Source organism: Acanthisitta chloris, unplaced genomic scaffold, assembly GCF_000695815.1.
Source record: "Acanthisitta chloris isolate BGI_N310 unplaced genomic scaffold, ASM69581v1 scaffold4216, whole genome shotgun sequence".
In the NCBI taxonomy this organism is placed as follows: Eukaryota; Metazoa; Chordata; class Aves; order Passeriformes; family Acanthisittidae; genus Acanthisitta; species Acanthisitta chloris.
The window spans coordinates 28,047-45,644 of NW_008676327.1; the positions used below are offsets into that span (position 1 = coordinate 28,047).

Consider the following 17,598-nt stretch of genomic DNA (forward strand, 5'->3'; position numbering starts at 1 on the left):
GGAAAGTGCAGGAGAGGTCTGGGCCAGGAGGAAGCTGGTGGCTTGGGAGCAGAGGTGGGGGCAGCAGTGAGGGATGACTGTGGGTAGAGTCAAAGGAGGAGGAACATATGGGGCCAGGGTTTGTGGATTGATGCTGAAGCATCTGGGTGCAATCTCTTGGTGGGCTGGAGAAGAGCAGAACCAAAATTGCTCTCCATGCCTATTCCACATATTTTGAAAATGCTTAATTTTCAGTAATCCTTCTAGCAACGCATTTTTTGCATTCCATTTAGAAAACAGAAACATGAAATATACTGGGTTCTTTTCCTGTTTCCCCACTCCTTCCCCGCACACGCACAGACACAAGCATGCCCACATGCTGTGGGTGGTGCTGAGCTTCCTGCCCCCCTCTGCCAGCTCTCCTCCTGCCCCCAGAGCATCACAGGCCTGGTGAAGGGCAGCACTGCAGGCAGAGCATCGGGCAGGAGTTGCCCACACTGTCTGGAGACCCTGAGATGTGGCCATAGCAGGACGCATCCTGCCTTGGGCCAGTCCTGGCCTTGCAGAGGAAATGTACCAATTTCCTCATTAACCTGATTTGGGAAAGCAAAGCATTTCCATTCAGATCTTGTCCAGTGCTGGGGTTGCTGATGGATCCCAGGCAGGGCTGGTGGGGAGTGAAGCATGGCCCTGCATGCAGGAGATTAAATTACTGCTATTAAAGGGAAGAAAGAGATCTGTTACTATGCTGAGGAGAGCAGCAGTGGGTGTCAGGGTCTGGAGGGAACTGGTTAGGCCTGGGAATCTGCTGTAAGGTGTTTTTTGTAATTATTTGTCTCCCCTTTTTGCTGGGGTATGAGGCTGTGACTGCTGACCTGTGTGTGTTTCTCAGCTGGATGTAGCTGTGGTTTGCAGGGAGGAGCAGGTCAGGGGCTGTGGAGATGCCATCAGCCATGGCAGAGGCATGGTGGGCATCACCACCAGGCAAAGACTATTGGGAGTTATCAAGACAAAAATTTGGAGTACAAATCATGGAAGCTGTGGTGTTTTTGCAACTTCTGTCCTACTCTGCAAGCACCTGGGAAGTGCTGGGGAAGGCAGGCCCAGGGCAAAGCCCTTTGAGATCCCCATCATGCCCTCACTGGGATTGCAGCCAGGAGGGACTGACAGACCTCTCCTGACCAGCCATGGCAGTTGGGACAGTTTGACCACCCTGCAATGCCAGCAGAACCACAGGTCCTTGTAGGAGCTATCCCTGGCAGAAGTCAACAATGAGAACAGGATGATGCAACTTGTGCTGCTGGAAGTCCCCCCAACATCCCTGTAGCTGCCATATTCTCTGAGCACACCACAGCCAGTCCATGCAGTAATGAACATGTATTACCCCAGTCTAATTATGTGCTGTTTCAGTCTGAATTCAAACAGAAACCACAGAAGCTCTTTCCTGATGCAGATGAATTTTAAGAGGGAACCTGACTGTATACAGGGCATCAGTGTGTGCTGCTGATGGTGGCCCAGCTGGATGTGGAGGTCTCATTTTAAGAGGGAACCTGACTGTGTACAGGGCATCAGTGTGTGCTGCTAATGGTGGCCCAGCTGGATGTGGAGGTCTCCAGGACACATCTGCTGGGGGCCAGAAAGCTGCCTTGCTCTCCAGGGAAAGCCCTAAGTGGGAGCCCAGCCCTGTTACTAGACACTGGAGAATCAGTGAGGGTGGATCTTGATAGGACAAGGAGGAATGGCTTTAAATTTAGAGTGAGTAGATTTAGATTAGATATTAGAAAGAAATCCTTCCCCTGTGAGGGTGGTGAGACACTGGCACAGGTTGCCCAGAGAAGCTGTGACTGTCCCATCCCTGGCAGTGTTCAAGGCCAGGTTGGACAGGGCTTGGAGCAACCTGATCCTGTGGAAGGTGTCCCTGCCCATGGCAGGGGGTTGGAATGAGATGAGCTTTAATGTCCCTTCGAACCCAAACCATTCTAGGATTCTATAATCACTGTGCGAGTGAAATCCTGTGGTTCCCTGTGTCCTGCTGCTCCCAAACTGAAGTAGGTGCTCACAGCATCAGTCCCCAGTCCCCCTGCCCAAGCTGGTGAGCAATGAATGCACACTAAGGCACCCTGCACAGGCAGAACACGCTCTCTGATTATTTTTAGCGAGGAGAGACTGAGTTTGAGGGGTTTATTGAGGTTTTATTCCCCCCCCCTTTCCCCTATAGCAAAGAAATCCTAAAGTTTCCCATGTGCCGCAGCCCGAGGGAGGGTACGTGTGGGCTGCACGCTTGTGCTTTGCATTCGACTTGAGTGTATATTTAGATTTCTTTAGATTTCTGGCCCCCCAAGTGAGACCTGCTTTTGCAGCTCCCTGCGCCTTTTCCTGCCCTCTGGAAAAAAAAACCCCAAACCAAAAACACAAGAGCTGCTGAAAAAATAACCTTGTGCTTGAGGGTTGAGAAGCAGGAGCTGGTGGGGGCCTGCCGTGCCTGCTCCATTCCCCCATGAGGGTCCTGCTCCCACGCCTTGGTGGTGTCATTATAGGCTCAGAGTGTTTGCTGGCAGCAGGATGGGTTGTGCCATGATGTAAGTGTCACCTCCAACAGGGAGTCTCCACCAATACGTTTGGCATGGGAAACACCCTTGGGTGCGTAGACCCTTGGGGAAGAAGCTGTGGCTCTTTAGTCTTCACTGACAAGCTCTTGGTGGTTGTGTTGGTGTCTCAGGTGTTCATGGAGGCAGCTGCAAATGTAGGTTTTGGGGTCTAATGGCCATGGGAGAGTTTGTGGGGTGGTGGTTTAGGCTGGTGGGGTGCATAATGAGAAGATGGTTGTCTTAAAGGAGAAGGAAGAAGCAGGAAAGATCAGACATCAGGCAGCTCCTCCATTTGCCAAAGGGCTTGGGTGAGTGTTGGGACCTCATCTGCTGCACAGGGAGCTGGGACTGGAACCAGGAATTTCTTCATTAAAGGACTTGCAGCATTGGTATAATTTGGGGATTAAAATCCCTGCGTCTACCCTGAATTCTGCACACAAGGACGTCCTGGTACCTTCAGCAAAGGGGAAGAAAAAACTATGGGAAGACACAGTTGAGCAAGGTGATGAACCACTGCCTGCAGAGGGATATTCAGAACAAATGGCACCCCAAAGGATTGGGAAAAGGGGCTACTCCATCAATGCAAATATATCTTGGTGCTAAAGAAGTTGGGAAGTGCTGTGAGAGCCACCAAAAGTCATGTCGACACAGACCTCATGGATGATGCTCAAAAGGGCAGTGAGCGATTCCCCATCTCTCAAGATGGAAGCAAGGCATGATGAAGAAACATCTGGGGAGATCTGGGCATGGATGGATATTTCACCCGGGCTTTTAGTCAACACAAAGACAAAGCAACAAAAGGATGAATAGTGGGAATGAGGATGTGGCCATGAGTGCGGCCAACATGGAAACCAAACTAAGACCATCGCACCCATCAGCCAGGCGCTTGGGATGGCTTCCCCCCATGCTCAGAGGGAGCTGCCACATGAAATGGCAGGTCTGGTAACAAGTATTTTTAACAACTCCATCGAGTTGGGGGAGGCACCATCTGACTGGAGAATAGCGAATGCAATGCCTATATTTAAAAGCGGGGGGAGGAGGGGAAGAAAAGTAAGGCAGGCAGGAATAGGACTGTAAGCCTGACCTCGATCGCATGCCATTTCGGAACAGATTTGGAAGGCAAGAGAGGAAAATGAATCATGGGTTTGCCAAAGGTAGGTCACTCCGGGCTAACCTGGCATCGGAGGCCTGGAAATGTTGTAGAGCTGCTCTTTGTAGTAAAGATTTTGCTATGGGAAAGTGTTAATGAAGCAGAGTAGAGGGGAAGGGGATGAGGAGCTCTGTGAGGCTGGCGGGGAAGTGAGCAGCGCTGGGTGGTGTTGAGGGGACTTAGGGGATGTCAGTTGACCGGTGGAGCTCCCTGAAGATGAGTCATGGGCTTTCCTTCTTCCAGCAATGACTGACTTCCCAGAGCTGGGGGAATGGAGACTGCCACTCTGGGCTGGAGGCATTTGAGGGCTGGAGGAAGAGATGTGGGATGCAGTGAGAAATGGAAAGCCATGTGCTTGTTGAGGAGGAGCAAAGATATCTCCTTGGAGCTCAGGTCTTGCTGATTGGGAAGTAGCAGTGTGGAGGAGGAGAGGATGAGTGAGCAACATCAGGGTGACCATGGGGTGACTCTAGGGCAGCTGCGCCATGAAGGAGTAGGGAGGATTGCAGACAGGATGGCAAATCTCGGTAGCATCATGCAGGGATGGAGTAGAACATATTGAATTGCTTACTTGGGTCTCCTGTGTCCAGGGAAGATGAACTAAAATAGGGCAGGAGAGCCAGTCATGCAAGAGAGAACTGGAGGAAGCTTGCTTTGGCGAGCAAAGTAGAGGCTGGAGATGGCCGTGATTGCTGTCTAGAAATAGATCAGCATGGGAAACAGGGAGGAAAAGAGCTATTTCAGCCAAAGGCCAATGCTGGCAAAAGAACAGAGTGGTGTATAAAATGACCACAAATAAATTTAGGCTGAAAATTGGAGCAGCCATTGGAGCATCTGCTTGAGGAGCCTTCCAGTGGGGATAGCGTGTTTTTGGCAGTCAGAGTGGCTGACCGGGTACCAGATAATGGTTTGGAGCTGCTGCATCATGCCTGGGCATCACCACCTCCTGGGTTTTTAGAGAGCATTGGGATTTTTCCTGGAAAATTTAATCTTGGGACTGGGGGATCTCAGCAAAGCTGGCACCAGCCAGGAGGACCCATGTGGCTGCTCAGGGCAGTACTGTTCCTGGGGCTGTTGGCATCAGCCTGGATTGTTGGGACCCCCTCTGAGCTTGCTGTGGCTAGTGGTGTGCCCTTTAGTATGTGGGTCCATGACCACAGCTCCTCATCCCCTCCTATGCCCCAGAAGTGCCTCTCCTGGAGCTGTTGCCTGCTACTGGTGCTGGACATGTAACATCCAAAACCCCCTTAAAAAACTCTCTGATCCCCTTTACCTCCACCTCCATGGGAACTGGGTACCGAAATGCACTTAGAGGTTGGGAGTGGAGACAGCCTGTCCCATCAGGGTGCTGCCAAGCCCCTGCCTCAGGTCTCCTGGCTGCAGGTCCTCATTGCCACCAGCTTTGCCATGCCTGCAAAACAGAGAGGGAAGAGGTGGTCTGAGCGCTGCTGCTCGTATTGCTGGCTGATCTCATCCCCATCTCCCTCTTCATCTTCTCCTGGGATGGCTAAAGGAGGGGTGGCAGTGGCCCAGCTCTGGGGGAAGATGTTCTGTTATCCTGTAGGAGAGGAACTCATCTCTTTTGCATTCCCTGTAACAAAGACTTTGGGGAAAGCCTGTGTTTTTTGGGCAGGAGCCAGTTTCAAAGGCGAGCAATCCTGACATGGGTGGCAGTGGCATCTTGGCAGGGAGCTGAAGTCCAGCCAAGCTTGAGCTGAAGGTTGCACAATGCCTTGAAGACTAATGCCATGCCAAATGGTGCTGTTAAAGCAGGGCACAGTGGCCTGAGAATCTCTGAAGGGTGATGATGAACATTGGCTGTACAGGATTCCCATGTGTCATTCCTTCTTCCCTGCACTCAGTTCTCCCATGACCCTGAAGAAGAGGACTGGAGGTAGATTGGGGCTCTTGAAAGTGCAGGACCTTGGAAAGATGCATGTGGTTTCGATGAACATTGGCTGTATAGGATTCCCATGTGTCATTCCTTCTTCACTGCACTCAGTTCTCCCATGACCCTGAAGAAGAGGACTGGAGGTAGATTGGGGCTCTTGAAAGTGCAGGACCTTGGAAAGATGCATGTGGTTTTCCTTGTGCCAAAGGAGAAGGGTGATGAGTCCTTTCAGATGCTTTCTTCTCAAAGCCCTTATTGCTGCTCTGTGCCAGGTGCTCCTTGGCAATGGAGTCTCTGCCCACAACATCCCCTGTCCCAGTGCTGTGGTCGATGCCTGTGTTGGGTTGTGCTGGTTGTCACCCTTTCTGCCTTGGGCTCAGTGTCAGGGTGATGCGGACACCCAGCTGGAGTTCCCACTGGTGCCTCTGTCACTGGAGGAAGACTCCAGCGTGGCAGCTTTCTTTCCCCTCGGAGATGCACTTCTCCCCTTGCAGAGCCTCATCTCAGCTCCTGCACTGGCCGACCAGGAGACGTGGTGCCAATGACTCAGACAAAGATGAGGGCTTAATTAGCACAGGGAGAGGGGGGAAGAGAGAGAAAAGAGAAAGAGTCTTTCATTGCAACAAGATTGATACCACCTCCCCCAGACAGTCACGTTCTGCCGCATCACCCTCCAGCCTGGCGTCATGTGCGCTGTGCCTGACACTGGAGGACAAATGGGGCCTGGAAAGTGGCTGTGAGGGACAGAGGGGCACTGCTTTATTAAAACCCTTGGTGAATTAATGTCTGGAGGTACTGAGCAGGGCTCTCCAGGAGCCTTTATAGCAGTCGGGCTATGCCCTGCGGTTAGATCTCCCCTCTGATCTCAGCTCCTTGGGGTTTGGGATAGTGTATGCAGGGCAAGAGGATGTGTGCAATGTATTAGCAATGATGCCAGCAGCAAAATGCCTGTTTGAAGGTTTCCCACCGTGCATGAAAGGACAGGCATTGGCTGCCTCTCCTTTAAACACCAGCTTCCCTACCCTAAGGCACCTTAGGTATCTGTGCTCTGCAGGTATTGCTGCTGCAGGGCTGCTTTGACTTGTCTTGGTGGGCTGCACAGGGGACCACCAAATCAAGCTGCTGAGGACAACAAGCACAGGGTGGCCTCCTCACCCTCAGCACCCTGATTTTGGGCTGCAGGACCCTGCACTTCCAACTATACCACTGTCTTACAGCCCCCGTGTCCTTGCAGGGGTAGACAGAGAAGGCAAAGGAGAACAGTCCTGCCCAATGAGGGCTGAAGACTGTGAGGAGTGTGGCTGGGGTGGAATGCCAAGGGGTATCAGGGCTCTGTTGGTGCGAAGCTCCCCTGCAGGGTGCCCACCAAGGCTTGGCAGACATGACCATGTCACCCTGAGGAGCATGGTGTGGTCAGCCTGGAGAGAGAATTGCCACCGTGCTGAAGCTGACGCATCCTCCCTCTGCCTCATTGCTGGTGTTGAAGGTGATGTCACATGTGTTTTTTCTTTCCCCTCCAGACCAATGATGCCTTAGGAGCCACCTGGAACTGGCTGTACTTCATCCCCCTCATCATCATTGGATCCTTCTTTGTCCTCAACCTTGTCCTGGGAGTGCTGTCAGGGTAAGCAAGATGTGGTCCTTCCCCTCTGGGCCATACCTGTTGCATGTCTCTGAGCCCCAAGGTTGGCTCTGGTACTTCTGTGTCCCCCAGGACTCCAGTAGCTGGTCCTTCCACCCTCTCCATGCCTGCCTGCCCCATAGCAAGGGATTGCTCCCTGACTCTGCTTGGCTCCTGCTCTCCCTGGGGAGCTGGGAAAGGGGCAGCCTTGACGATGCTTTCTTGTTGTTTCACCTGGCTGAAGAAGCTCGTAGTTTTGGTCACCTGTGAGAAATGATCAGTGGGGATCTTCTTGCTGCTTGGGACTTGCCAGAGAGGAGAGACATGGGGGGAATCTTACAGAAATGAATTTGAGTCCAGGATGTGTTTATAGTGGGATGTGCATTGGCTGACTGATGGAGTGTGGTGTGCATGGGTTGGGATGGGTTTGGGGAATGATGCAGGGCACATCCATGCTGTGCAGGCTGTGACTGGGAGGATGTGCCCAGCATCAAGTGGGGGATGCACAGTGGTGAGGGTAGGGGTGCCTGGGGTGTCTGGTACAAGCCAGGGGCATAGGGACAATGGAATTGTCCCTGTTCTGCTCTTCCCAGGGGAAAGATGGTTTTAATCCAAGCCATTGAGCTGGGTTTGGAGAGAAAAAGCCTTCTTGTCTCCATGACAATGAACTGTGGTTGCATCAGCACATCCTTAACTGCTGGCAGGGGTTAGTGCATGGAGAGAGCATGACCTCCCCTGTGCTGGGAGGGGGCTGTGGGCTCCTCTACCCTTGCTGCTAGCAGCAGCAGGCACCCTGTGTCCAGCAGGACGTAATTTTTTCCTATTGCTCATCATGGCAAAAAACACCCCAAACCACCATAGCATTGGTTTGGCAAGGTGGAAAGCCTTAGATACAGAGTTCTGTGTGGAGACTGGCTCTGGTCATCTCTGTCCTTGTCCTGAGTTCAGGTATGATGGTGGTGGTTTCAGCAGTGCTTCTGGAGTGGCAGGTTAAGCTTCTTCAGGGTCTGTTGGTGGGCTGAGTTTCCCCAGCTCTCATTCTGGGTTCTGACTGAGTGCAGGAGCTCTGGGGAGAAGTACAGGAAGGGCTTCACACTGCCTTGCAGGGAGGGAATTCTTGTGGAGGGTGAAGATGTCCAAGCACTGGTGAGTGGCTTTTCTATTTCTTGTGTCACCTCCAACTTGGGCATTTGAGCAAAGTCCAACTGGGTGTCACTGTCAAGCAGGAGCTTTCCTACAAAAGCCCAAAAGAAGAAAAGTCAGGAAGGTCAGGGCCAGGCGGCCTGGAATGCACCCCTTATTACCATGTTGAATTGTTGCAGCGTAGTGTGTTATGTGGGCACCAAGGCTTTTGGTGCTGGTGTGATACTGAGAGCAGCTTGGGACACAGCAAGGCAGCACTGCTCTGGCCTGTAAGCCAGCCACTGGCCAGAGGACCACAGAGGGGCTGGTGGGATGCCTGGGTCATGCCCTGGTCCATGCTCAGTGCTTCCCTGCACTGGGACTGCATGAGGCAGCTGTTTCCATGCCTGATGCAGTTGTCTAGGGCTCTTTCCAGGCACTGGCTGGCATTTCAACTGTTTGTTTACTGCTAATAGGGTTTGTATTGGGGAAGGATGCAAGTGGGTGGGTGGCCTAATTGGCAATGGAGATGCTCTCGTGGCGTGCCAGATATCTAGGGAAAAGCAGGACTGCTCAGCTCCCCGGAGGGCTGAGCGAGGTGAGTGGAGGTGACAAGCTGGGCTCTGCCACCCGATGGCAAGGCCACTGTGTGTGCCCTCCTGCCTGGACACAGCCACAGATATCCTCTGTGGCTCAGTAGATGCAGTACCTTGGCAAGGGTGAAGCATCCAAAGCTGTTGCTGGAGCTGCGGAGAGTTGCGACACGAGGCAGGAGAAGGTACTTCTGCACACAAACAATGTATGGCCTTGAGTGCAGAAAGAAGGGCTTTGTTCCTTGCTCTGTTTGCTTAGTTTTTATTGTTTTCAACACTTAGCACAATCCTCTTGTGCTGGAAGAGAGCACTTGGCTCAGCTGCAGGAGGGGAAGGATGACCTTTCCATCCTGCAGTTCTGAGCTGGATGAGCAGGCAGGGTCTGACTGGATCCTCTTGCACACCGTGAGGCTGGGCTGAGCTGAGCTAAGAGATGGTCATTTTGGGAATGAGTTCCATGGAAACACCTTCATGTGAAGGAAACCTCTTCTTGGCATTACGGCACTGCTTTGAGGAGAGACAGGTTGTGCCCAGCTAGCTGAAATCATGGTTGCTCCATTAACGTGGGGTGCAGGGGTGAGTGGTGAGTCCTGGTCGCCTGTTTGCAGAAACCTAGTCCCATGTTACTTGCAAACTGCACCATCTGCATCGGTGAATAACAAGGGCCACTTGGGACTTCAGCCTTCCTCTCAAAGCTGACACTCAGGAGCTGCTGCCGAGCTGCCTCTGCCCTTGCTTCATTTCAGCAGTGGTTTTCTTTGGGGAAACAGTCAAACACCCGAGGAAGGTCCTGAATGTGAAGAGGCTGCAGGAGGACATTTGTATGTTTAACTTGCCACCAGCAGAAGTTTGCCGGAGCCCAGATTTAGCAATCTTCTGGTTGCGATGAGCATCTCTCCCAACAGTCAGTTCCCCAACTGTTAAGCTGAGGCATGACCTCCGTGATGTAAACAGCCTGGATCCATCTGCTCCTTAAGCACAAAGTATGTGGGAGAGGGAAAGAAATGATTTCCATCATACCAAGGCTCCTCAATTTTTCTCCCTAAATACTAACACACACACATGCACTGGAATTGCATGCGACGCTATTAAGAGAAGATGGAGCTGCTCCAGGCAGGGGCTTGGAGAGCTAGTTCTTCTGGGGCTTTGGCATTTATTACTGTGCCTATTAACTTTCCCCCTCTATGGGTGCAATTATGGATCAATTAATTTTAGCTGAAAGCAGGAAAGAAGAAAAAAATTTGGCCCTGTTCCTCTTTGAGAGCAGGTATGAAGCCCAAGGAGATGTGACTGCTCAGCTTTTAAAGCTACACAAGCTACGGAAATAATCCTGGCAGAAGAGAACCAGTGGGAACCAGTGAGGCTGGAGCATCAGCTGAAGCATCCTGTTTTCTGCCATGTGGGATTTAGGAGCCTGGGAAGATGCTGTGACTCATATCAAGTGTTACCTGATGCTGTCTTCTGGCCTAAGGAGTTGCATGTGCCCCATGCTGGAGATTTGCAAAGATCTGCTCTCCTTTTTTTTGTGCAACTGTTGAGTTTTGGGGTTTTTTTTCTCCCACCAGCTGTTTTTCATGTAAAATAATTTGGATATGCGTGTTTGGGCTGTATCTCCAGAGCAGCAGAGACGTGATGGGAGCCACACTGCCCCATCCCTGCTGCCAGTGTCAGTAATGCAACCCCAGCTCACCACTGGTCCTGTCCTAGTGACTGCAGAGGTCCTGCCTACTTTCCTTCTCCTGGCAAGAAGATGGTTTTGTGTCTAGCTTGTCACTGGAAGCAAGAAGATGAAAGAGGGAAGATAAAAAATAATCCATGCTTGGAGGTATAGCTCTGAAGACTCATGCAGAGTTTCTGATACCAGACAGGCTGTGGTTTGACTCTTTTCCATCTCCCTTTTCCCCAGCCTCTGCAGAGAAAATCTGGTTTGCAATTGCCCTCCATTCATTGCAGCATCATACTCCTGTTGAGGGCTGGTAGACTCTGTTCCCTATCCTGTCTCATACTTCCAGCCCCTTTCCAGGGTAACAAAGCTGCTATAATCATTGATATTCCTGGTCCACAGCAGTAGCTGAGTGGATACACAGGGGAAGGATGGGTCCTTAGGTCAGCCAAGGAAAAGACCTCTGGAAGCTGATGGCAGAGCAAGAAGTCAAGCACAATGGCAAGAAAAATGAAATCCATCTGCCTTGTACCAAACAAGAGAGTAATTTAAATCCTTCTAATTGCTTCCACTCATCCTGGTGATGCTAAGTCTTTTCTCCCTTTAAGTCTTTTCTGCCCCCAACCCCCAGCTCTTGCACTAAGCCTTTGAAAGAAACGACTAATGTTATAATTAAAGGATCAATTTGGCAAGATTTCTTTGTCTTAAGATCTTTCTTTCAGGTTGGGTTAGTGCTGCGTTCCCAGTCTCCGGAGAGTTTTCTTCAGTTCCTTCAGGAGCCTTCTGTACCATCTCTGAAATCTTTTCACTTCACTTAATTTGAATTTTTTTCCCATCCAATTTGGAGGCATAACAAATGATGAATAAAATTAAGTTTTATAGCAATTAATAATAAGGGTGTTGAGGGAACAAGTGTACATTTTCAATGGAGATAGGGTTCTTTTTGCTGGCTCTACACAAAAAACTGGGCCCCACGTGTCTGAGCGGTTTGAAGCCAAAAACACTGGGAAGTGGATTAATATCTCTGAGGTAGATGGTTCATGGACGGGAAAGTGGGAAGACATGTCACCATAATGCAGAAAGGATTTTGTGGGGATCATGAGTTGATAGCAAGATGTCAACAAACAAATTGCTTCACTGAAAGTATGGTCAGGCACTGGAGCAGGCTGTCCAGGGAAGTGGTGGAATCACTGTCCCTGGAAGTGTTCAAAAAGTGTGTAGATGTAGCACTTAGGGATATGAATCAGTGGTGAACACAGCAGGGCTGGCTTCACAGTTGGATCTGAAGATCTTAGAGGTCTTTTCCAGCCTTTATGATTCTGTAATTCTATGCCCAAGAAATAATGCATTGGCAGCATGAAAGCTTGGAAGCATTGTGTTGATTTTTTTTCTTTAATGGTTGTAGGATCTCAGAGTGGCTCAGATGAGATGTGAAATGTCAGTGCTCATTGTGTGTTTGGGACTCACTTTTGAATGGAGATGTGGGTGTGATGAGGAAGGGGGGCTGTGATACCTCCTGCCAGGTTCTCCAGCACCACCATGAGCTGTCTGTTGGTTGGGCCACATTTGGTGAGAAATGTCCACGCTTGTCACTTTGTTCTGGGGAAGCTCATTGTCATTGATGTGGTATTTGAACATGAGTGAAGCAAAGGAGCCATTGAGATCTTCATCTCTATTCAGCAGGCAGGTGGGCATCCATATTCAATGAGTGGCTCTCTGCCGTGCTCTGCTGTACCACCTTTCCATGGAGGGCCTCCAAGCCCTATGCAAACAAGCTGCCTGACAAGAGACATGTGTGTCTGGTGTACCATATCCTCCAGTGTTACAGGGAATAATGACTCTTACAGCCAGCTGGATGGGATTAAAAAAAATCCACAACAAAAAGAAGACTCGGTGGCTTTCCCCTTTGATTTCTCTTGGCAAATTATTTGCCAGCATGTCTCAACTGCTTCAAAATAGCTCTTTTTCATGCCTCCTTGCAAATCTGCTTTGTGCCCATGGTCTGTGGACTGTGGGTGAAAAGGCTCAGTTTTGATACTCTTGACAAAGCACTCAGCAGACAGTTCTTGCTTACAGATTGCTTTTGGAGCTGTTTGTTCCAGATTATTGTAATTCCTATCATCCTGGTTGACAACAGCAATCGTGTGGCCATGGCTGCAGGTCTCTGACTTAGTGAATGGCTTTAGAGATGTCCAGTTCCTCCATGAGCAGCTCCACCCTTGCCCAGGGACACTGGGCACTGCTGTTGGGTGAAGCTGACAGGATGCCCCAAATGACTCCTGTAGCATTATCAGTTCTATGTGCATTGTAGGCTGCTGTTTGTTTGGTTTGCAGTGGCAGAGTGACATATCTAGCAGTTGCATTGCAGGTTTCACACTTGATGGCTGGTTCTGAATTCATTGTATCTCTGTGTTGAAAGCATCAATTAGAGTGCTTGGAAGTTCCTGGGAAGTTAACATGATGAAATGTTGAAAATAGGTGATTTTTTTTTCCATGCTGTAACTCACCTGCAGTACTGGCCACTCTCCTTTCATCTGAGGCTCACTGTTGCTTGCAAAGGGAGACTATAAAGCCGTTCTCTGCTTATAGAAGATAAAAACCAGAGCATAGGAGGGAAGGGGAGGAGTGACATTTTGCCAGCACTGTGTGAGCCAGTGGGAGTGATTGTGAACAAAGCCCGGGGCTCTTGAAGCAGTGAAGCTGTGCTGCTCATGCCAGCCCTGCCTGATAAGAGTGAAATACAATCTAGAGCTTCCATCTCTGCTTCTTGCTGCTGGGGCTCCCAGACCCTCTGCCACCCTTCTGCAGCTTCCTTGCAGCAGGGGCTGACTGTGCTGTTCCTGCCTTTGGTGCAACACTACAGACAGGATTCTCTAGGTAATGGGGACAGCGATACAAACCTCAGCATTGTTATCCTTGGAAAAATGTTGAAATTGAAAGTCTACAACTGGAATGTCGGTGGCTCTGTTCTCTGCTGGTGATGCCCGTGTTAATGCAACTCCTTATCCTATTGGCTTTGCTGCAGCAGCACACTTTTCATTCATAGTGAACTTACCCACCAGGATGCACAGGTCCCTTCCCACAGAGCTGTTCCCCAGCTGGGTAAATCCCGGCCTGTGCTGCCCTCCTGGATTATTTTTCCCATGTGTGAGACCTTACACTTTTTCTTGTTGAATCATAGGATGGCCTGGGTTGGAAGGGACCTTTTAAAGATCATCTTCTTTCAGTCCCTCTGCTGTGGACAGGGACACTTTCCACTAGACCAGGTTGCTCAGAGCTCCATCTAACCTGGCCTTGAATACTTCCAGGAATGGGGCAGCCACAGCTTCTCTTCATAAGGTTCTTGTTATCCCATTCTTTCAGCCTTTCCAGGTCTTCCTGTAGTGTGGCTCTCCCTTCTAAAGTGTCCACTTCCCCACTCAGTTTGGTGTCATCAGCAAACTTAGCCTTGGAGACATCCAGGTAGACAATTCCAAGCTTTTTGCAAGGTACAAGGTGTAACCATCAGCATCTGCCCCTTCTTAAATGGGCCAGTGATGTAAGGGGTAATCTCAGGGCTGGTATCTCCCAGCTCCTTCCTGTTTTGCCATTCTATGTCACCAACAGCTTGTCAGCTTTTCATTCCCCAGCCCGTGTGGCTGCCAGCACTCTATAAATTCACTCTCTTTAGCATTGTTAGCTGTATGCTCTGCTCCTCTCTGCAGCTTTGTCACACCGCGGCGAGCACGTAACTCTCACCCGAGTACACAGGGATGATCAAAGCTGACGGCCACCACTGAAAGGGAATACAAGAAATAGGATGTTTCTGTTTGCCTTTCTTTTGGTATTTCTTTGGTATTCTTTCTTTTCACCAGTTAGTGCTTCATAGAAGACTTTGTTGAGACAACTCACCTTCATTAAGGAATCATAGAATGGTTTGGGTTGGAAGGGACCTTTAAAGGCCATCTAGTCCAAGCCCCTGTGATGACTAGGGGCATCTTCAACTGGATCAGCTTGCTCAGAGCCCTGTCCAACCTGACCTTGAATCTCCTCTGACTTGTGGCAATTCAAGTGAACTTAAAATAAGGAATTACTCTTAGCAAAAAACTTGTCTCCTTCAAAACAGAGCTATGAAGCACATATTGCCTCTGCAGAGGTTTTTATACCTTTTGGACACTCTGCTCCTGCCTTTGCTGTCAGTTCAGTGCAATAATCCCTGTCTGCAGTGCCAGTTCTGCTGTGCCTGCTTGCCACCGTCTGTTTAAGTTGAAGCTCCAGGTTACAGACTGCACAGTCAGTTCAACACTCTTACTTCAGTTCCTTTACACCTCTTGGGTAAATACCATCTGATCCCCGTGGTTTGCAACTGTCTCAGCTGTGTTTTCCACACCGTCTGTTGTCAGTTCTGTCCCATAACCTTCTCTGACACCCTCCTGGAGTCTCGAAGGCAGTTTTTCCTCAGATCGTGGTGCTCAAACCTGAAGTGGAGCCATGAGCTGAGACCTGAAGAGAGCAGCAGTATTACCTGATGACTTGCAGATAGTCTTTCCTGTTATGCATCCCATTATAGTTGTTTTTTTCATAGCAGCATGATACTAGTGTCTCATCCTCAGCATGTAATCCAGTATTTCTCTGCTTCCCATTTCATCTTTTCTGATGCCTTATGTGGTTTTAAGACCCGTTTGATAACTGGTTTGCTTTAATGGTGGCAAAAGATGATGAATTGATGGGTTTGAAGATGGTTTGTTGTTTCAAAGCATGGAGACCACAATATTGATGTAACCAGCACTATATACCTGCTCTGGACTCAAAAGTGGTCCAAAAAGTCGAAAAGTGGATTGCAGTATCTGTGATATTCTTTCTTCTTCACTGGTTTTTGGCTGTTGGTTTTCTTGTGGTGGGTTGATTTTTTTTCCTCTATTTTCTTGTGGGTTTTTTTTTCCTAAAAGCAGGACCCATTTTCAAACATGGTTGGTTCTCCAATTAAAACCAGACCTGGGCCCTCTAGTCCTTAGAGCAGGACACAACATTGTAGTGAAATCATTGCTGCCCTGGTGTGAGGGAGGTTGTGAGGACCTGGAAAGGAAGGTGGCTGAGCCATGGTTGTGTCTCCCAAAGGTCTCCTGCTGGGAGCAGAGGTGCTCTCAGGCTGCATGAGGAGAATTTGCAGACAGAGGAGGAGCAAACCATCTGTGCTTCAATCGCCCTGGTGGGCTGGGCATGGTGTGTGGATGGATGGTGCCCTTGTGTGCAGGAGGACAGATGGCACACTGCTCCTCAGGTCCCACCATGACTTGCAGCACTTGCCTCTTAAAGTTTGCTGAGCACCTTTGGCTTCATAAGGCTGAACAAAGAAGGGCTGCAATGACTCCAGGGTTGGCATGTGTGGAGTTCAGCTGCCATGAGTGGATGTTTTCATGCTGTAGACATCAGGATTTGGGGTCTGGAGACCCAGGTGGACAAGCAGAGGTGTTGATGGTGGAAACTGTGCAGTCTCCTGAGGTCCTCTGAACCTCCTTGCAGGGTCTCCATGGGGCAAGCACAGCCTTGGGCTCTTCATGAGGCAAAACTGGGCCATCCTGGCGATGTAACCCAAACACACTGGGAGCAGAGCCCTTCAATGGGAGTCAGGCACCAGTTCTCTTGGCGATGCGATGCTGCCCTGCCTGCAACTTGGAGCTTTCCCAAGCGGCTGTCAGTCACCATTGCTGGCCCTGTTCTCACTCACATACAGTATTATCTCTACCCGCTGCTGCAAATTGGCTCTGAGCAATCCTTGATCTGTCAGCATCGCCTACCCACTCTCAGATGTCACCAGCCCCCGCTGCTGCCCTGCTCGGTAACGTGTCTCTCTGAAATGTAATAATTCATTAAGTTGAGATTAACTTTTTTTTCCCCTCCCCTTTCTGCCACCCCTTCCTCCTTCTAATGGACAAAAGCAATTAAGCTCCATTAGGGATCAAGTGTGTGGGAAGTGACTCCCTTGGAGACACTGCTGCAGCTGCGTGGACCTTGTCTCTGAATGTGTGTGGCACCAACTTCCTGCAAATTAATGCTCCATGGGCAAAATGGTTGGGTAGAGGCAAAATGTTGCTTGATGAGGGGGGAGGTGGAAAAGGTGACTTGAGGTTCAGCTGGTACTTCTGGCTGGTTTTCATTGTGAACATGATGATGGCTTCTCTTGCCATGCAGCAAAAGGGCACCAGCCTCAGCAGAGGAGAAGCTGGATGGGCAAGCACGAAGCAGCAAAGAGTGGCCAGATTCTCAGCTGGAGTAAAGCAGGGGAAGCATCCCAAGTGCTCCCAGTCGCAGGCAAACTGGAAGAGTTGGGGTTGTTCAGCTTGGAGAAGAGAAAGCTCTGGGAACCTTCCAGCCCCTCCCAGTGCCTAAAGGGGCTACAACAGTGCTGGAGAGGGACTTTGTGCAAGGGCAGAGAGTGATAGGACAAGGGAGAATGGCTTTAGGCTGAAGGAAGGTAGACTGGGATTAGATGTGAGGAATAAATTCTTCCCTGTGAGGGTGGTGAGGCACTGGCACAGGTTTTCCAGAGAAACTGTGGGTGCTTCATCCCTAGAAACACTCAAGACCAGGTTGGATGGGGCTCTGAGCAACCTGGTCTAATGAAAGGTGTTCCTGTCTGTGACAGGGGGGTTAGAATGAGATGGTCTTTAAAGCCTCTTCCAACCCAAATCATTCTAGGATTCTCTATCTACAGGGTCTGACTGGTCCATAGGGCAGAGATTCAGAAGCTGGGAAGACCAGAGAACCAAACCAGAGGAAGACAGGCAACTTCCCCACTAGCTCTGGCTGTAAAAAGCAGCTTCTCATTTCTTGACACCCCTAATTTGCCAACAAAGGCCATTGAGGGATGGATCATGGCACAGCCAAAATGCTCCTGCCTTTCCTCCAGCTAGGGCAAGGAGGGGTTTTGGCATGGCATGCCCAAAACTGAGTGCATTTCACTGTTAGCTGTAGGAGGTCCTTCCTTCTCCCCCGTCTCCTCCCACCCTCT

The 17,598-nt window shown here is 50.1% G+C and overlaps 1 protein-coding gene across 1 annotated transcript in view; it reads left to right on the forward strand.

Moving 5' to 3' along the window:
- Positions 1 to 17,598, forward strand: part of LOC103803517 (voltage-dependent R-type calcium channel subunit alpha-1E) — a gene marked incomplete at both ends in the record, with an annotated part of 78,717 nt that overhangs the window by 20,048 nt on the left and 41,071 nt on the right. Inside the window, one exon of the mRNA XM_009076078.1 lies at positions 7,129 to 7,232. Coding sequence (XP_009074326.1) covers positions 7,129 to 7,232 — 104 coding nt within the window. The remainder of the gene's footprint in view (positions 1 to 7,128; positions 7,233 to 17,598) is intronic.